Here is a 20,823-nt window from a genome sequence, read left to right as displayed (position 1 = left end):
ATAACCTGTTCTTTCCTATCTATGAATCAACTGGTAATTAGTATTCCAGTTGTCGGCAAGTTTCTTATCGATTGACTTGGCTCAGTCTCCAGGTTTTTCCTAGAAGTTTGGCTTACCAAGAGCACCACCTAGTGTTCAGGAAACAAGATGGTCAATCTTGGTAAATTTAGCACCAGTACTGAAGAAAGCAAATGGCACCTTGCTTCTGTACTACAGTTCAGAGTCATTTAAGACTCTACTCTTCATTTCGAAAGATACGTAATGATGAAATATGTAATCATGTAACTTCTAACATTATAATGGGATACCAGGAAAAATCCAGAGCTCATCTGCACATTGCATTCTTTTCTAATTTGAACTCTTTAGTCACTTTAATTGTCATATGAAGAGTTTCACTTAATTTGGTGAATATGCTGATAGTCAACAACTACAACAAATTGCTAAACAGTCCGCAGTAGCCTCAGGGACAAAAAAAAAAAAATTGAGACGAAGAATAAAAGGAAACCATTGGCTCACGATTAATGCAATACCAGGACAAAAAAAAATACAACATAAAAAAGCTAAGACACTGCACGCACTCAGAAAGGGTCCCGGCTAGGTGCTAGTTTTGCAGGAAGGTATATCAGTTCTTTCACTTTGATGTTCTTATTTTAAAGTCCTGTAAGCTTTAAAAAAAGTATAATCTCAGAGCTGTCAGACAGTGGGACAGTGTGAAGTTTTTGTCATAGTATTTTCCTTTCCACTGTAGAATTTCCAGTTAGGATATGTATATGCATATCCATAGTCTACAAAAGCAAAATAAATTTTTTTTTTTGAGACGGAGTCTCACTCTGTCGCCAGGCTGGAGTGCAGTGGTGCGATCTCAGCTCATTGCAACCTCCGCCTACTGGGTTCAAGCAATTCTCCTGCCTTAGCCTCCTGAGTAGCTAATTTTTGTATTTTTAGTAGAGATGGGGTTTCACCATGTGGGCCAGGATGGTCTCCATGTCTTGACCTCGTGATCCGCCCGCCTCGGCCTCCTAAAGTGCTAGGATTACAGACGTGAACCACTGCGTCCGGCCTTTGTTTTTTTTTTTTTTTTTTTTTTGAGACAGAGTCTCACTCTGTCACCTAGGTTGGAGTGCAGTGGTGCAATCTCAGCTCACTGCAACGTCCACCTCCCAGGTTCAAGTGATTCTCCTGCGTCAGCCTCCTGAGTAGCTGGGATTAGAGGTGCACACCACCACACCTGGCTAATTTTTGTACTTTTAGTAAAGACGGGGTTTCATCATGTTGGCCATGCTGGTCTCGAACTCCTGATCTCAGGTGATCCACCCACCTCAGCCTCCCAAAGTACTGGGATTACAGGCGTGAGCCACCATGCCCAGCACAATTTTCTTTTTCTTTTCTTTTCTTTTTTTTTTTTTGAGACAGTTTCATTCACCCTTTTTGCCCAGGCTGGAGAGAAATGGCGTGATCTCAGCTCACCGCAACCTCCGCCTCCTAGGTTCAAGCGATTCTCCTCAGTCTCCCAAGTAGCTGGGATTACAGGTACCTGCCACCACGCCCAGCTAATTTTTTGTATTTTTAATAGAGACGGGATTTCACCATGTTGGCCAGGATGGCCTCAATCTCTTGACCTGGTGATCCGCCTGCCTCAGCCTTCCAGAGTGCTGGGATTACAGGCGTGAGCCACTGCACCCGGCCACCCAGCGAAATTTTCTAAAGTAAAAATTATTTTGGCTAGGTAACATATGACACTGATTTTAAGAAACACTGTTTCGGCAGGGCACAGTGGCTCACGCCTGTAATCCCAGCACTTTAGGAGGCCAAGGCGGGCAGATCACTTGAGGTTAGGAGTTTGAGACCAGTCTGACCAACAAGGTGAAACCCCGTCTCTACTAAAAGTACAAAAATTAGCCACGTTTGGTGGCACTTGCCTTTAATCCTAGCTACTTGGGAGGCTGAGGCAGGAGAGTTGCTTGAACCCGGGAGGCTGAGGTTGCAGTGAGCCGAGATTGCGCCACTGCACTCCAGCCTGGGCAACAGAGCTGGGGTCCATCTCAATAAACAAAACAAAAACCCAAAACCCACCATTTTATAAAAACAGAATCTAGACCCCATGTCCCCACAGTAGGGGGATGGCATTTAAGGACTGAGCCAGAATTACCAGCTCTGCTTTTAAGGTGGGAAGTTGACTAACAGGAAAAATCGAAACAGAAAGAAAACTATGGCTCTAATTATGAATGACAGATTTGGGGGAATATCAGAATTCTTAGGGTGCAAATTTTCTCAAGTGTTTAACAGATGTAGTAAGGCTTAATTTCAAATTGAGTTCCATTTTCTCAACTGATGGATTTCCATCATTCCCTAGAACCTGACACCAACTCCTGACTTGACTACCTGTTTCTCAAACAATTGTCTCTTCCTCTCCATCCCTGCCACTACCCTTCCCCCCTTATCTATGCTGTCCCCAGAAAAATCCATCGGAAACACTTCTCACCATGTCCTCGACTGGCTTATAAGCCTTTCCAAGTCCCACCTGAATTAAGAGATGCTTATCAGCAGGTATCACACAAACCAGACACAAGTGAGGAACATAAGGTCCCTGGCCTCAAACTTGTACTACTTGGCTATCTCTCCTTCGGCCATTTTGCCCTTCACATTTTACTCTATTCACTTGGAATAGCATACAGTTCCCTCGGAACATGCCTTTGTGTTCCTTCTTCCCTTTGAAAGATTCTTCCCCACCCTTCTTTAAGCGAGCTAACTCGACTCACTGTACACGATTCAACTTTGGATGTTGTCTCCTCCAAGAAATATCCCCGGAGTCCTGGGCTGAGCTAATTGTCTTTCCTACAGTTTACCCACAGCACCCAGCAAAAACCCTTGTCATAGCATTTAGCAAACTCTACAGAGATTAATGTGCATTTGTCTTACTCCCCAACTAGGCTGAAAAGCTTGAGGGCATGGACCATCTTAGCTACTTCACAGCCCCAGAACCTTGTGTGGTTTTGACTCAGGAAGCATTTAATTACACATAATTTGTTATACTCATTTAGAGAAAATGATCCTCTATGAAAATATAACTATATAAACAATACACATTTTAATAGCTATTTATAAATATTTATTAAAATTTTTTAACTTAATGCTTTAAGAAGTATCAAAACTTGTGAACATCCAACCAGTCTAAAATGAAAAGGGCTGATAAGTGTTATGAATGGTGAACAACTAAAACTCTCATATATTGCTGGTAGGAGTGTAAACTGGCAGAATTTACTAAAGCAAAACAGAAATATACCCATGACTCAGCAATTCCACTCCTGAATATATTCCCAACAGAAAAGAATGTTCTCAGCAGCATTATGCTTACCAGCCCCAAACTGGAAAAAATTCAAATGTCCATTAACATTAGAATGGATGAAGAAATTCTGGTATATTCATACAAACGCAAGAGCAATGAAAATGAACTCCTGCTACACATAAGAACAAAGATATTACTTTATAAAGTTCAAAAATAATCTGCGATGATGGGGTGAAAACAGTGGGGACCTCTGGAGGTGGTGAGGGTCATGGGTATCAACTGGGAACAGACACCTATAGGAAACCTGTGGCAATGGAAGTGTTCTCTAACTTCAGCTGGGTAGTAGTTACACAGGTGAACACTGTAGAAGTTTACCCAGCTGTGCACTTAAGATTTGTGCACCTGTATTACAATGAAGTGAAGGAAAACTGCAATAAAAGAAAACTTGTGAACAACTGTTAGGGCTATGCCAACAGCATGTACAGCCACAAGACAAAAAGTAAACTGATAAAAGTATCTTTGTCCTTTCCCTATAACATGGAAAAGATTTAAAAAAAAAAAAAAAAAAAAGATTACTTTAAATGCACAAATGGTATTCCTTTTATTATAATGGTTTAAACTTGGCTGAAAGTTCAAAATACTATTTCCAGATAACTTTCCACTGTTACATAAACTAGGCAACCTTGTTTTGTTTATGTTATATGCATCAGTTACTTATCAGCACAGAATTTTAACCACTCTGCTAAATTTTGAGAAAACAGCTAAACTCAATATAAAATCTGGCCTACAGAATTATAGTGGCTATTTGTTACTAAAAATATTCCAAAATAAATTTACTTATTTCCCTATGTTCCATATTCTTTAACTTAAAATCTGCTGCCACCGTTTAGTAAAAGTGGGACAAATAAAATTCTTTAAAATCTAGAAAACACAGTTCCTGTTAAGATTCTGCAAACAAAAAAATAAATAAATAATACAATTTGAGTACTCTAAAACAATGTACTTTGTAGTCTAGATTGTGGTTTTGGTCAGTATGTCTGACACTATGAAGATTTACATCAGTTCAGGGAATGAGTTCTAATACTATTAATAAAGAAATAGTCAATATAACCAAATACCTGCCAGGATTCCCCATATGAGTGTTTCTAGGAAAGTATACAAATGAAAAGATAAACAGATTTTTAAAACCCTTAAGAGCAAGAAAGAACAAAAGTATCTAAAAATTATACATGACAGGCAGAACCTGGGTTACAGTATACCTAAGGCAAGAGTGAATGTAGCACCCTGAGACATAAAACATTTTCAAATTACAATCTTATATGTGGATATATAAAATAGGACATTTTGTATTGGTTATATGAACTGGATTATAACCTACAAATCTCAGTATTAACCAGAACTTCCTGACTGGCTGACATAGCACATTAGTGAGGTAATACAGGTGGTATTTGAGATTTTGAAACCTTTTTCAAAGACTTTCTTCAGCTTTTGACTTTGATGCTGTCACCTTCTAGGCACCAGTCCAAGTGCTCATTAATCTGAGACTCCAAAACTTCATTCTGACAAACTGGGCAATTAACCATTTTGCTCTGGCTGGATGAACCGCTGGAATTCTGAGTTGTAGTTGTAGGATATGAACTGTACTTTGGATCATTACCACTGCTTTCTATTTGTTCTTTCTTGATAAAAAAATTGTCAAAAACAGTCTTATCTTCTAGCCGAGGTCGTTTATTTGGGAATGTATCTTCAGACCCACTCACATCCCGGGATGGCGTCACAGATGTTGATTCCATTACTTTTGAAGAATTTCTTAAGGATATCTTAGAAGATGAAACCCTTCTTTGAGAACTAGAAGATACTGAGTTTTTAGGGATGTTGCCAACTGTTTCACTTTTCCTTGGAGATCCATTCACACCTCTGAAAGCCTTTTGGTTGGCAACTGATACTCTAGGAAAGTAATTGCTTAGAACATTTTGGTGACTGTTATTAACAGCAGGGGAGACCAGATGAGAATTTTTACTTGAACCATTCTGTTCAAATTTCACCTTGATTTTAGAATTAGGTCTTACAGCATTTGCTGAATGGTTTTGATTTAAAAGATCTTGCGTTTTATTAATGGCATGTGAAGTGATCAATTTCCCAGGTGAAGGTAAATTGCTTGCTTCTCCTAGAACATATCCTTTCCCACTAAAAGGGATTACTAGCTGGGCCTCACCTCTGTTGGGTTTATCTGCAAAAAAAGCAAAGAAGATTTTTATGTAAGTGCCTCAACTCAAAAGAAACACAGTAACAAACATTAAACTAATGTACAGTTTTCTCAAAATGAAGAAATAATATTTTATTCTATCTTACATCCATATAATCCTATTAATGAGAGAAGGACAATCTTCAGAATTCAGAGTTCTGATATTGAGAGAATATAAAAGATTAAAAAAAAAAATTCTCTCATATTTAAATAAAGATTCTTATGCCAAAGACCAGTAACAAGGCAACATTTACCTTGAAAATGACTTAGTCCTTTATGTGTAATTCCAGGAGGGAAAATCTGCTGCCTCATTCTTATCTTTCCTTCTACTCATGAAAATGAAGATACGGTCTTTCCACATCACTTCATCTATAGCTCCTTCACTCAATAATTAAAGATTTGGAAAATATAGCCTATGTTCTTGGGTTCTACCACATCAATTCAACAACTTCCGAAGGGAAGAAGCATCTTCGGTAACTCTGAACTTCACAGGAAAAGGGTAAATCTTGAAGATGAAGTACTCGCAAATATATGTCATATCCTTTTCCCATTCTTTGAATGAACATACATACATCAATAGAAGTCACTTGGATAGAATCCAACTGATAGGAAGGGGTGTAGTTAGGACGTATATTCCGGGCATTGTTCCTTGAATTATTGTTTTTATTTTGACAATCTTTTTGCCTTCTGTTTCCTAATAACTCAGTGAGTCAAGATAGGGAAAGGAACTTTACCTCAAATATTATCAGAGATTGAGTTTTGTTTCTTTGAATAAAAAGAAACTGAAAAAAGTTAAAATAAAAATAAAAATTGAAATATCAGTGGAAACTATTCCTACTTTTACTTACTTCTGTACAAAGTCTATTTTCCTACCATCATTTCATGGACGATGGGATTTTTTCCTTAAGTCTACACTTGAAGACTTAGTCTACACCAGAAACAATCCTTAAGCTTATCTTAATACCAGTTCTCTGAAGGACAGTATTGTCTTTACATCGTAGCTATGGTCACATAAAAGTCAGAAGGAATGCACACGAAGGTACCTTTATTCTCTGCAGCTGATACTGGTTGCTTTCCTAGTTTTGTCTTTCCTTTGCCTTTTTTTGAGTAATTCTCTGGTTCCTTGATTTTCATGTAAGTGCCTCCACAGGTTTTCTGGTGCTCAGCCCACCAATAGTCATGAGCAGAGGGTTCCCTGTTAGTAGCTCGTTTGACATAGCCGTAATAGGGCGGCCTGTACTGGCACGGCCCATCGCAGCGCCACCAGTGTCGCCGATATTCATCCACCTCATCGTGAAAAGTATGGTAGACCTGAGGGGAGAGAGAATTTTTTGTATTCAATAAGCAAGTTAACAACTGCAAGAAAACGATGTACATAAGCAGTCTTTTTTTTTTTTTTTTTTTTTTTTAATTTTTGAAACTTTGTTTCCCAGAGCTTTCTGAAGAGTTCTATTTTGGGAAAGAAAGCAACTATATTTAGTTTCTGTTCAAAAGTTGATTTTAATGGGAAATGGCAGCAGTTAATACTTCATAAACTGTGTAAAGATAGATGCATGCGGGATCAGACGACAAAAAATCTTTTAAAAACCACAGAAAATCTTCATGAATGCTAACAGTTTCAGAAATCAAATTTGTAAATGATCAAAAATTAGGATAAAGATTTTATATAATACCGTACTAAAATAAGAATCATTCCCACTGCTAAACTGAAATTTTCCCTATAAGTAACAATAGGAAAAGGGTTCTAAAAGACTAAACTACTCCCTATAAATGCCTGACCCTAACAACACAAGTATCTTACCCAGAGAAGCTTCTGCTAACCTCACTCTCCACATTCTCAAAGTTCTTTGCTTATGTCTCTGTAATAAGCCTTATGGGGTACCATTCTATCTGTTTATAAATATTTCTCTTACCAGACTGAAAAGTTCTCCAGGATCTGAATGTTTTAATTTTTTGTGTCCCTAATGGCTAATATAGTGCTTTTTGCACCAGGAAGGTGCTCAGTCAGAAAAGCAGCGTTCATTGAATCAAATAAAATTCTCTGAAGTGTGCTTTTCAGGCCTTAAGTAGGATGCCTTCTTTTTTCACCCTCTAGACAAAAATCCTATTTAGAATCCAAGCAGAAAACAGGTAAGGGAAAAGATCTGACTGAAAAGGGGGTCAGCCCTCCCCGCACGGTAGCACAGAGGACTACAGAGCACCATTTGAAATGACTCCTAAATGACTATGGGTACTTTATTCTTCTGCCTTCTCAGTGGAACTCTGTGTAAGAGTAAGAAGCATCTGTATATAAGATTTTGGTTTTTTACCAAAGACATTTAGCTTTCTAATAAATTCCCCTTGTGGGAAAGAATGCTAAGCTTTCTATAACTCTATAGTTTTAAACTCACTATTGCTCCATCCTAAGCAAAAAATTTTTACTACTCAAGCATGCAAAGAATGCACATTATATTAAATGCAGAAGGGACTGAAGGACATAGGTTTTAAGGCAAAGAAGCATGGGAAACCCCGCACTCTATTATGTTCAGAACTCTTGACTTAATTCATTACCAAAAAAGACAGGGAAATGGATCTGTTTTGTTTGTTTGTCTTGTGACATGGACTCGCTCTGTTTGCCCAGGCTGGAGTGAGGTGGCATGATCTTGGCTCACTGCAACCTCCGCCTCCCAGGCTCAAGTGATCCTTCTATCTCTGTCTCCTGAGTAGCCGCGACTACAGGCATGAGCTACCACGCCTGGCTAATTTTTTTATTTTTTTGTGGAAACAAGTCTCACTATATTGCCCAGGCTGATCTCAAACTCCTGGGCTCAAGTGATCCTCCCACTTCGGCCTCCCAAAGTGCTGGGATTACAGGCGTGAGCCACCACACCCAGCCTGGATCTGTTTTGCTTCCAATTCCTGTAACTCCTAAAGCATGGGAATGTGACTTTTAACAATGTAGTCACTAAAATAAAATTACTCTACAATGTAGGTATCCTGTGGAGTTCCTTATAACAGGATGTAACCTCTAAAAGCAAGGAGTGTTCACTCCTTAAAACGTCTCCTAAATAAAAACACACAGATATCTAAGATAAAAGAACAGATACTCTTCCAACTGAACAATGGGATGTATACAAGGGCTTTGCTTATAGTGTAAGTTCTGGTTAAGAAACTAAATGTATTTTATACAAGCAACTCTATAATTCTCTTGCTAACCTGGATTTTATGTCTGATTTTTTAAAAACTGCAAGACACTTTCCTAATGTTGAAGTAACTAAGAATTAAATGAGGTCTTTAGAAAATTAAAACTGATAGCTAGAAAACAGTAATACATAGAGAGGCCAGGCATGGTACCTCATGTATATAATCCCACCACTTGGGAGGCTGAGATGGGAGAATCATTTGAACCCATGAGTTCACGATCAGCCTGGGCAACATGGTGAGACCCTGTCTCTAAAAAAAAAAAAATTTTTTTTTAATTAGCTTGACATTGTGGCACACATCTGTAGCCCCAGCTACTCAGGAGGCTGAGGTGGGAGGATCACTTAAGCCCAGGAGGTTGAGTCTGCAGTGGGCTATGAATGCCCCACTGCATCCAGCCTAGGCAACAGAGCAAGACCCTATCTTAAAAATAAATAAATAAATAAACAAACAAAACATGGCGGTTGAGCACTGTTCATTTTCTATCACACTGGATTTTGTTGCCTTTTAAAGGAAGGAAATACCCAAACATAAGAAAGAATTTAATCTATCCTATTAATATTCAATTCAGTATTTGTCAAGTCCATGTAAGGACAGTACCTTATACACCTTATACAGATGTATTATAAAGATGGGCAAGACCTACCCTGTGTTCAAAAGTATGAAAGTAGCATAAAAAATTGTAATAGCTTAAATATCTGTTGAGGATTCAAAAGAGGGAGAAACGAGATGCCACTGGAATGATGAAAAGCATTCGGACACAAAACAGAGCAGGGCCACGCCTTAGGGAAGCTGCGCAGGGAGGTCAAAAGCGCAGTTAAAGAAAGAGGACACAGGCAGCAGAGCTGGAGGCAGTAAACAAGGAACAAGGTTATTTAATAAAACGAATACAATTAAACTAATATTTAATTAGTGTCAGATTGGCTAAAACGTTTTGACGTGCTTTCTCCTTTAATCCTTTCTCCTCACAAGGATCCAACAGGCAGGTATTGTTATTACTCTCATTTGCCATGGGTATAAAATGAGGCATAGAAAAGTTAGTAATTGGAGGAGCCAGGATTTGAATCCAAGCAGCCTGACGCCTCCAGCTTTTTGAACCTTAGGCTTTGCCATCTCCTACAATGCCATACAGAGATATGAATCGAAGAATTCTGATGAGGGAATAACATCTGCAATGGTAGCAGGATATAGCATGGACTAAAGAAGACAATAATAAAGAAACAAAGTCAAGAGATCATTATGATTCCAGAAGAGAGATACTGCAGGCCTGAGTTACCTATGTGTAAAATGTTGACCCCGAGGAGGTCAGAGGCCTCGGGGATATCACTGGCTCTGCTGCCATTCTACCATGTGGTCCCAGACAAGCCAATTCGCTTCTCTAGGCCTCTCGTTCGCTGTGGAAAATCCTCAAAGATATTCGTTTCTACCTAGTTCTCTACTTTCAATTAAATCTCAGGAGTTACTGAATAAACTACTAAATATCATAAATATATATGGCTTTCTGTACCGTTATATTGGCTCCAGTCAGGCTGTTGATGCGATGCATATGTTTACAAAATTCTGGACCATGCCCTTCTCGGTCTTTGTCATTATTAGTGACAAATAAATAGGCATGTATCATTTCATGCAGGAGGGTCTGGAACATAAAATAATCAAATTATTTTCAGAGTTTGTATGCCACTTCGGAAAATATACATTTTCTTATTCTATCTGGAGTCTTTTCTGTATCACAGGCTTCCTTCAGAACTGATAAAACTCATTCTAGGCCGGGTGCAGTGGCTCACACCTGTAATCCCAACACTTTGGGAGGCAAAGGTGGGAGGATCGCTGGATCCCAGTGGTTCGAGACCAGCCTGGGCAACATGGCAAAACCCTGTCTCTACAAAAAAAATACAAAAATTAGTCAGGTGTGGTGGTGCGTGCCTGTAGTCCCCGCTACACTCAGGAGGCTGAGGTGGGAAGATCCTCTGAGCCTGGGGAGGTTGAGGCTGCAGTGAGCTGTGACTGTGCCACTACACTCCAGCCAGGGTGACAGAATGAGACACTGTCTCACAAAAACAAAACAACAACAAAAAACCCACCTCATTCTATAAAAATTATATAAGCACACATTCACAAAACATCACATACGAGTTGGGGATCCCAACTCTGAAAATCCAAAATGCTCCAAAATCAGAAACTTTTGAGCACCAACATGACACTCAAAAGGAAATGCTCATTGGAGCATTGCAGATTTTCAGATTTGGGATGCTCCACCTGTAAGAATAACACAAATATTCCAAAATCCAAAATAAATATGAAATCCAAGACACTTCTAGTCCCAAGCATTTTGGAGAAGGGGTACTCAAATTTGTGTAATATCTGAAGCTCTGAAAATCACAGGTTAAGAACTCCCTGTTCTAGGGAGACCTTTTTAACTATAAATCAAAATCCAGAAAAATCAATGAATTCAACTACCTAAAAACTTTAAAATTCTTTTTTTTTTTTTTGAACAGGGTCTTACTCTGTCACCCAGGCTAGAGTGCAGTGGCTCAGTCTCTGCTCACTGCAACTTCTGCCTCCCAGGTCCAAGTGATTCTCGTGCCTCAGCCTCCTGAGTAGCTGGCACTACAGGCGCCCCCCACCATGCCTGGCTATTTTTGTATTTTAGCAGAGACAGGGTTTGGCCATGTTGGCCAAGCTGGTCTTAAACTCCTGACCTCAAGCAATCTGCCCGCCTCAGCCTCCCAAAGTGCTGGGATTATAGGGGGTAGCCACTGCACCCAGACAAAACTTTAAAATTCTATAGGAAAAAAACACCAAGTAAAAAGATAAACTCAGAAAAATATATGTATAACTCTTACCACAGGCTATTCCTAATAGACAAGGAACTCCTAATGTCAACAGGAAAATGACAACCCAATTTCAAAATGGGCAAAGACCATGGAGCTCACAGAAGTAGCATAAATGACCCAGACACAAACGAAAAAATGCCCAGCTTCTGGCTTACGAGGTCAGGAGATTGAAACCGTCCTGCTCAACATGGTGAAACCCTGTCTCTACTAAAATACAAAAAAAAAATACAAAAAAAAATTAGCCGGGTGTACTTGCGCCAGCCTGTAGTCTGAGCTGCTCGGGAGGCTGAGGCAGGGGAATCGCTTAAACCCGGGAGGCGGAGGTTGCAGTGAGCCGAGATCGCACCACTGCACTCCAGCCTGGGTGACAGTGAGACTCCATCTCCAAAAAAAAAAAAAAAGAAAGAAAAGAAAAGAAAAAATGCCCAACTTTATTTATAAAAAGAGAAATGCGAATTAACACTACACTAGGATGGTCAGGCGTGGTGGCTCATGCCTATAATCCCAGCACTTTGGGAGGCTGAGGTGGGAGGATTGCTTGAGGCCAAGAGTTCAAAACCAGCCTGGTCAACATAGTGAGACCTTGTCTCTACAAAAATATTAAAATAAAACAATTAGCTGTGCACCTGTAGTTCTAGCTACTCGGGAGGCTGAGATGGGGGGATCGCTTGAGGCCAGGAATTCAAGGTTGCAATGACGTATGATTACCTCCAGCCTAGACAACCCAGCAAGACCCTGTCTCAAAAAACCAAAAAACCCCCAAAAACCCAACACTACACTAGGATATTATTTATTGCTTATCAAGATTGGTAAAACTCCTAAAGTTTGACACCATTAGTAAAGCCAAGGGAAAATAAACATTCCTATATATTGCTGGTGGGAGTGCAATTCTCCTATGGAAAATTTGGTAGCATCTAACAAAATTACAAATGCATTTGTTTTCTCAGAGAGCAATACCTAGACTAGCATGCACGGTCATACGTACAAGGTGTATTCACTGTGACACTGCTTATAATAGCGAAAGATTAGAAATAACTCCAGTGTTTTGTACATCCATATAATAGAATTCTATGCAGCCATAAAAAAGAATGAGAAGGATCTATGTGAAATGGTTTGGAGAAAGCTATAGAGTGTATTAATTAAATTAATTAAAAAGACAGGGGGCCGGGCACGGTGGCTCACGCCTGCAATCCCAGCACTTTGGAAGGCCGAGGCAGGTGGATCACCTGAGGTCAGGAGTTCAAGACCAGCCTGGTCAACATGGTAAAACCCCATCTCTACTAAATACACAAAAATTATCCAGGCATGGTGACAGGCGCCTGTAATCCCAGCTACTCGGGAGGCTGAGGCAGAGGCAGGAGAATCGCCTGAACCTGGAAGGCAGAGGTTGTGGTGAGCCGAGATCACGACACTGCATTCCAGTCTGGGCAGTAAGAGTGAAACTTCGTCTCAAAAAAGTAAAAAAAAGAAAAAAAAGAAAAAGACAAAGTAGAGAAGACTGTACATAGTATTTTGTGTAAGAAAAATTTCGTGTGGTGGTGAGGAGGAATAAAAATGGATAGAAATATTTGCAAAACAGAAAAATGAAAGAGTAAAAAGAAACTAACGGTTCCTACAGCAAGTAAGGAGTTCAAGATAGAGGAGGACATTGAACAAGACATCTCTGTATATAGCTTTCTACAGTTTTTGGGTTTTGATTCAGAAATCATGAAAACTTTAAAACAAACACTAAAACCTACTGCTCATTCCACACCAAAGATGCACAAGTTTCTGTGCAAAATTAACAAAAGCATTTAAGGTTGCTGGGGTTTTTGCTCTAAAAAATACAAATAATTTTTTTAAGCAAAAATCATAAAGATCTTCAAAGACATACCTTTTTCATGATCCTCCATAACTTTTTAAAAAAAGAATTTCCATCAGAAGAACTAGATTGTCATTAATGAATTTTAGTCTTACAAAATTATGCTGAACAGAAAAATGAGAGAATCAAACATTTTAACTTGGTCATTCATATATCCCTCTAAAAATTATCAACTGTTTAATCTCTTAAAAGGAACTTTACTTATTCATCTTATTATTTCTCAGAGACAGGGTCTCACTTTTTCACACAGACTGGAGTGCAGTGGCATGGTTATATTTCACTGCAGCCTCAAATTCCTGGCATCAAGTGATCCTTCTGTCTCAGCCTCCTGAGTAGCTGGGATTACAGGCGCATGCCACCACACCCGGCTAATTTTTTTCAAGATGGTGCCAAGGTCTCACCATCTTGCCCAGACAGGTTTCCAACTCCTGGGCTCAAGCAATCCATCTGTCTTGGCCTGGGATTACACGCATGAGCCACTGTGCCCAGCCAGAACTTTATTTTTCTTTTTTTTTTTTTTTTTGAGACGGAGTCTCGCGCTGTGTCACCCAGGCTGGAGTGCAGTGGCGCGATCTCGGCTCACTGCAAGCTCCGCCTCCCAGGTTCACGCCATTCTCCTGCCTCAGCCTCCGAGTAGCTGGGACTACAGGCACCCGCCACCACGCCCGGCTAGTTTTTTGTATTTTTAGTAGAGACGGGGTTTCACCATGTTAGCCAGGATGGTCTCGATCTCCTGACCTCATGATCCACCCGCCTCGGCCTCCCAAAGTGCTGGGATTACAGGCTTGAGCCACCGCGCCCGGCCCCAGAACTTTATTTTTCAAGTAAATGCCACTCGACGAAGAAGATTTAAATTCAAGAAAGGTACTGCAAAAGTTTCTCAACATTCTAAATTAGAGTAATGATAAAGAACTATTCTCACAAAGGAGAAACAAATTTAGGTTCCTGATTTTGGGTTCAATTTAATTAAACATTAAAAACATCTTGAAAATAGTACTGAACTTTTTTTTGTATCTATCATTTTCCACATTTAGTTTTAATTCAAGAATCTATACAACACAGTCCCAAAATACCTCTGTTTTCCACGACTGTTCTATCTGATCAAAATGAACCACCTCTAGTCCTAAATATGCCCCCAGTTGTCTGAACTCATTTTTGTTCACATTATTCCCACTCTTTCTGCCAAGAGTAGCCTCCTGTCCTATCTCTGCTTGTCAAAAGTACAATTCGTCCTCTAATGCTCACCTCTCCACGTTTTAATCAGCAGGAGTGACGAGCTGAATGGTAAAGGGGACAGAACAAGAGCCTTGGAGTCAGGGATACTGGAACCTAAACCCACGATCACATGCATGAGACCTGGGACAGGTTCCAAGTGGCTCCTCATCCCTGAAATGGGGTATCCTCATTTTGCATGGCTGTGGTAAACGCTACGTTCAGGTCAAAGTCTGACACACAGTAAGTGCTCAATAGCGAGCAGTAGGAGTGGTGATGGCAGTAATAAAATGTACAGTTATAAAGCGTTTCTTCACCTCCTCAACCAGATAGTCTGTTCCTTTTCTGAACTCCCTTCACTATGACTTAGTTAACTACAGTTGTGCCTCACTTGACAGGGATATGTTCTGAAAAATCCATTGTTAGGAGATTTTGTCATTGTGCAAACATCTTAAGGGTGCACTTACACAAACCTAGATGGTATAGCCTATAAACACCTAGGCTATAGAGTACAGCCTGCTGCTCCTAGGAAACAAACCTGTACAGGATGTTACTGTACTGAATGCTGTAGGCAAGTGCAACACAATGGTAAGTATTTGTGCAACTAAATATAAAGAAGATAAACGGTACAATAAAAATATGGTCTTGGCCGGGCGCAGTGGCTCATGCCTGTAATCCCAGCACTTTGGGAGGCCGAGGCGGACGGATCATAAGGTCAGGAGATCGAGACCATCCTGGCTAACATGGTGAAACCTCGTCTCTACTAAAAAAAATGCAAAAAATTAGCCGAGCGTGGTGGCAGGCACCTGTAGTCCCAGCTACTCGGGAGGCTGAGGCAGGAGAATGGCGTGAACCCGGGAGGCAGAGCTTGCAGTGAGCCAAGATACGCCACTGCACTCCAGCCCGGGCAACAGAGGCAGACGCCGTCTCTAAAAAAAAAAAAATATATATATATATATACACACACACACACACACACACACACATATGGTCTTGGCTGGGCACAGTGACTCACACCTGTAATGCCAGCACTTTGGGAGGCTGCGGCAGGAGGATCACCTAGGGTCAGGAGTTCAAGACCAGCCTGGCCAACATGGTGAAACCCCACCTCTACTAAAAATACAAAAAGGAGCCGGGTGTGGTGGCACACACCTGTAATCCCAGCTACTTGGGAGGCTGAGGTAGAAGGATCTCTTGAACCAGGGAGGCAGAGGCTGCAGGGAGCCGAGATCATGTCATTGCACTCCAGCCTGGGCAACAAGACCAAAACTCCATCTCAAAAAACAAAAATAAAAATAAATAAATAAATAAATATACGGTCTTATAATCTTATGGGACCACTGTTATACATGGGGTCCATCATTGACTAAAATGTCATTTTGTAACTTTCTGCCAATAGGAAACGCTCACTTGATACCATTATACATTCCCCATTCTCTTCCCACCCACTACTTAAAACCATTTTTTTCATGTGTTTATGTAATCATTTACCCAATACATATTCATTAAGCAACTCTTCCAGTTAGGGCTCCTTGTAAGCCTGATTTGGTTAATTATGCTGTTCAACTTTTTAAAATGTGTATTACTTTTTTCTGCTTATTCATTGGGTTACTAAGAAGGTTGTGTTAACATTCTGCAAGTATGAGGCTGGGCGTCGTGGCTCACACCTGAATCCCACCACTTTGGGAGGCTGAGGCAGGAGGATTGCTTGGGCCTGGGAGGTTGAGCCTGTAGTGAGACAGGGTCTTGCTCTGTCACCTAGACTGTACTGCCGTGGTGTGATCTCAGCTCACTGTAACCTCCGCCTCCCAGGTTCAAGCGACTCTTGTGCGTCAGCCTCCTGAGTAGCTGGGACTACAGGTGTGTGTCACCACACCCAGCTAATTTTTTGTATTTTTACAAAAAATACAAAAGTAGAGATAGGATTTCACCATGTTGGTCAGGCTGGTCTCAAACTCCTGGCCTCAAGTGATCCACCTGTCTCAGCTTCCCAAAGTGCTGGGATTACAAGCATGAGCCACTGCGCCCAGCCTGATTGTAGATTCTTTTTGCTTCTGCTAACTTATGCCTCATAAAATTTAAAGCTACGTTATTACTTTTAGGGACATTATGTATTGCTGTTTAATAGATTGTTTTATTATTATAAAATATCCCACTTTTCCTCTAGTAAAACTCCTTCCCTTGAAGTCTTCAGTCTGATACTAATACTGGTTGAACATCCCTAATTTGACAATCCAAAATCTGAAATGCTCCAAAATCCAAAACTTTTTGAGCACTTACAAGATGCTTAAAGGCTATGTTCTAAGGAAACACACACTAAAGCCATTTCAGATTTGGGACTTTTGGATTAGGAAAGCTCAACCAGTAAGTATAGTGCAAATATTCCAAATTAAAAAAAAAAAAATCTGAAATCTGAAACACTTCTGGTCCCAAACACTTTGGATAATGAGTACTCAACCTTATAGCCACAATAGTTTTCTGCTGTTAAGTGTTTGGATGATTACTTTTCCTCATCCTTTTAAACTTAAAATAAGTGTGTCTTTACTGTAAGCATGCCACTCCATGTATTTAATGGAGTGTGTAGTCCACTGACATTATTGATACTTTGTTTACACCTACCTTTCTCTTTGTATCATCTGAGCTTTGTTCTTTTTCATTCGTCAAGTATTTCTACTGTACCATTTTACATTTAGTAGCTATTTTTTAAACAAATTGTGGTAAAAAAAAATTAACAAAATTCCCCATCGTACCCATTTTTTTTTTTTTTTTCTTTTTTTTGAGACTGAGTCTGGCTCTGTAGCCCAGGCTGGAGTGCAGTGGCCGGATCTCAGCTCACTGCAAGCTCCGCCTCCCGGGTTTACGCCATTCTCCTGCCTCAGCCTCCCGAGCAGCTGGGACCACAGGCGCCCGCCACCTCGCCCGGCTAGTTTTTTGTATTTTTTTTTAGTAGAGATGGGGTTTCACCGTGTTAGCCAGGATGGTCTCGATCTCCTGACCTCGTGATCCGCCCGTCTCGGCCTCCCAAAGTGCTGGGATTACAGGCTTGAGCCACCGCGCCCGGCCCCATCGTACCCATTTTTATGTGTACAGTTCAGTGTTGAGTATATTCACATTGTCATGTAATCCACTGCCTTTTATTATCCTTAAAAACAGCATCTCTCATCTCCAAGCATGTTTTAACATGTTTCCCACCCCATGCTGAGAAACTACCACCCTGCTCTTTTGTACAGATTTTTTGTTTTTTTGGGTTTTTTTGAGACGGAATTTCGCTCTTATTGCCCAGGCTGGAGTGCAATCGCGCAGTCTCAGCTCACTGCAACCTCCACCTCCTGGGTTCAAGAGATCCTCCTGCCTCGGCTCCCACTGCTCCATTCTGCTAGCAGAAGTACCAGCTCTAAATGTGAAGCGTGCACTCACACTGGTTTCTGCTGCCAGCTCGGCTACGTGTCCTGAGCACACAGCAGTGTTGCAGCCCAACTGAGGAGAATGAAAATTTGTGTTTCTCAACAGGAAGATGTGGATCCTGTTTTCTCTGCTTCTAAATACGTAACTTAAGCCAGTTACTTCACCTCTCTGAAACTTATTTACTCATAAAAATGAAAATAGCAACACATGAACATAAACAGGGCTGTTGTACAATCAAAGCAGATAATATACCTAGAAGCCTTTTTTTTTTTTTTTTTTTTTTTAAGATGGAGTCTGGCTCTGTAGCCCAGGCTGGAGTGCAGTGGTGCAATCTCGGCTCACTGCAAGCTCCGCCTCCCAGGTTCACACCATTCTCCTGGCTCAGCCTCCCAAGTAGCTGGGACTACAGGCGCCCGCCACCACGCTCGGCTTTTTTTTTTTTTTTTTTTTTTTAAAGTAGAGACAGGGTTTCACCGTGTTGGTCAGGATGTTCTCGATCTTCTGACCTCGTGATCCACCCGCATCAGCCTCCCAAAGTGCTGGGATTACAAGCGTGAGCCACCGCACCCGGCCTCTAGAAGCCTTTTTTTTCCCACTATGAAGCACTATAAAAAACATAAGGTGTTCATTATTATTTGCCCCATAATTCAAGTTTGCACTGAGGGCAAAGAGACTTTTTAAAAGATACATACAGGTGAATTCACAGCAGTCTAAATCAATGACAAGCATTTGTAAATTACTGAGCTAGGAAGCAAGTTTACATGAAAAATACCTCTACAAGATCCTTTCTTGGTCTCAACTTTAAAAGGGGTTCGCTGAGACGGATGGAACACATTCCACCCTTCCCTTCATAGCTGCATATCCCAGCACACCTAGAAAACAATCACCATAAAAATGTGTTACATTGACCAAATACGCCCAAGTCCTTACACATTCTTGGGCAGTGCACACTAAGAGAACTCATTTGGCAGATGGCTTTCTTGAGAGTATACCCCCTTGGTTAGCAGATACTTGCATTTCACCCAATTAATTAGTTACAGCCCCCGGGGGCGACTCCCGCGACGGCTCCCCGGCCAGGCGAGGAAGGAAAGCAGCGCCCTCTCACCACCCTGCTTGAGAAGGTGGAAGGCTGCAGGCACCTGATAGAGACGCCAGGACAGTACCTGGTGTACAACGGGGACCTAGTGGAATACGATGCGGACCACATGGCCCAACTGCAGCTTCCCTTGCCCTAGCTAGGCTGCAACAGCTCGAAGGCAATCCCATTCTGCTACTCCCAGTCTCCTTACGACAAATCACAGTTTGGTGTTATTAACAAGCAGGTATCTCCAATAGTGTATCTCCAAAATGCTAACAGACGCCTGTATAAAGGAGATTGGTACTTTAAACACAATTTAATATGATATCTTAATTTGTTTGTAGGTTGTTTTCTGTCAACTCAAAAACAAGCATGCTGGTGGTATACAACTGTATCTTAAACTTCACCCTATTCACGTGCAGGAGTAGATTATTATTTCAAATAAGGATTTCTCAAATTTAGCATGTAGAAAAAGAATCGTTTTAAAAGCATCACTGAAGATCCCCACTGCAACACACGAGCTCACTAAAGTGGGTTCCTAACGGGAAAGAGAGGAGGGGAACGCACATCCTTTGGAGGTTACTCTGCGTCCTTAGCACTTTCTTAGGGGCAGATTTGGTTGCTTTTCCCTTCAGGGTCCTACAGCACTATCATAAGGCAAATCAGGAACTTGTTATTTTCAAGTTTAGTGAGATTCAAACACAAATCTCTTTTCTCGTTATGGCCCTGAGTCCAACCGTGGCGGTGGGGTCTACACAGCTTTCTTATTGTTCGAGTGGGAGAAAAGGTAAGAAAAAGAGAAATACGCCAAGGCAGGAATTGCCAGGTCCAAAACCAGACTCCCCCCTCATTTAACGCCCCCTGGGACCGTCGGACCAGAGAAAGGAGAGAAGACCAGGACCGGGGGCTGCAGGAGAACTGCCAGTCCCGCCTCTTTCCCCAGCGGGGCTCGGAACTCACAGGGTCATTCGCACGCTCCACTTCACCTCGACGGCCTCCAGCTGGCCCCAGAAGAACTGGTCGTTAAACTGAACAAACAGGGCCTGCAAGTCCGGTGTGGGGTCCACCAACTCCCACGACGCGTCCACTAGCGACAGGGACTCCTGGGCCTGATCGCGCTCCGCCTCCTGCAAGTTCCACTCCTCCTGAAGCCGCAGGGCCAACATCAGGTCATCGTCCATCGTTGCCAGGATCACAGGCGGGATCCGCCGGTGTCAGGCTGGCTCCGAGTTAGGCTGCGACCCCAAGCCGCCTAGCGGAGGACCAGGACTAGCTCCTAGGAGATACCGGCTCTCGAGACGGCCAGTCAATCCCGCGAGAGTTCGCGGAAACTCGCTTGAGAAAGAGAACGTGAACGAGAACGGCGCTTACCCCAAACGCCGAAGCCAAGATTCTAGGGCTTTAAAACAAGCAGTCAGCACGACACCTCCTAGTGGGCGCAGAACCTGGGCTCACAGGGCACCGGCCCTACGAAGCTTTCAGGAAGCTAGTTCCAGCCTTTACTCTTTGCCGGTTATTTCAAACCTCAACGTCACGCTCGGTTCATGCGCAGTACCCAAATTGCTCTCGGCCTCTCCCCTCACTTCCGCACTAGCTCCTCCGGCGCATGCGCTTTAACTGATGGCATTCCTGCGCAGGCGCAATGTCTGCGCTCGGCCCCTTGCGCAGGCGCAGTGTCTGACGCTCAGACCCGGCGCAGGCGCACTCGTCTCGTTCCAATTC

At 41.7% G+C, this 20,823-nt stretch overlaps 1 protein-coding gene across 2 annotated transcripts; it reads right to left on the bottom strand.

The window, feature by feature from the left end:
- Window positions 1-3,846: 3,846 nt before the first annotated feature.
- Window positions 3,847-20,737, bottom strand: SPRTN (SprT-like N-terminal domain). 2 transcript variants are annotated; one of them, XM_009197673.3, is made up of 5 exons: window positions 20,062-20,688; window positions 18,796-18,895; window positions 10,219-10,347; window positions 6,575-6,842; window positions 3,847-5,516 (listed from the first exon to the last, which is right to left on the bottom strand). In XM_009197673.3, the coding sequence occupies exons 1-5, from the start codon at window positions 20,280-20,282 to the stop codon at window positions 4,768-4,770; spliced, it is 1,467 nt and encodes a 488-aa protein (XP_009195937.1). In that variant the 5' UTR covers window positions 20,283-20,688; the 3' UTR covers window positions 3,847-4,767. The 2 variants fall into 2 exon arrangements, with proteins under 2 accessions (XP_009195937.1, XP_021787065.1); XM_021931373.2 differs by lacking the exon at window positions 10,219-10,347 and having other exon boundaries at window positions 20,062-20,737.
- Window positions 20,738-20,823: the final 86 nt, after the last annotated feature.

This window comes from Papio anubis, chromosome 1 (assembly GCF_008728515.1).
Source record: "Papio anubis isolate 15944 chromosome 1, Panubis1.0, whole genome shotgun sequence".
In the NCBI taxonomy this organism is placed as follows: domain Eukaryota; kingdom Metazoa; phylum Chordata; class Mammalia; order Primates; family Cercopithecidae; genus Papio; species Papio anubis.
Note: the sequence above shows the minus strand (reverse complement) of the source record. Positions and strands in the feature narration are given on the sequence as shown.

What these genes read in the sequence shown, in the direction of transcription:
- SPRTN (XM_009197673.3), bottom strand. Translation starts at nt 20,282, where the DNA reads ATGGACGATGACCTGATGTTGGCCCTGCGGCTTCAGGAGGAGTGGAAC. An exon ending in CAAGAAAGGATCTTGTAGAG is followed by an intron (nt 10,348 to 18,795) that starts GTATTTTTCATG and finishes TTTATGTTCCAG; the next exon opens with ACCCTCCTGCATGAAATGAT. An exon ending in TGACTGGAGCCAATATAACG is followed by an intron (nt 6,843 to 10,218) that starts GTACAGAAAGCC and finishes CTCTCCCCTCAG; the next exon opens with GTCTACCATACTTTTCACGA.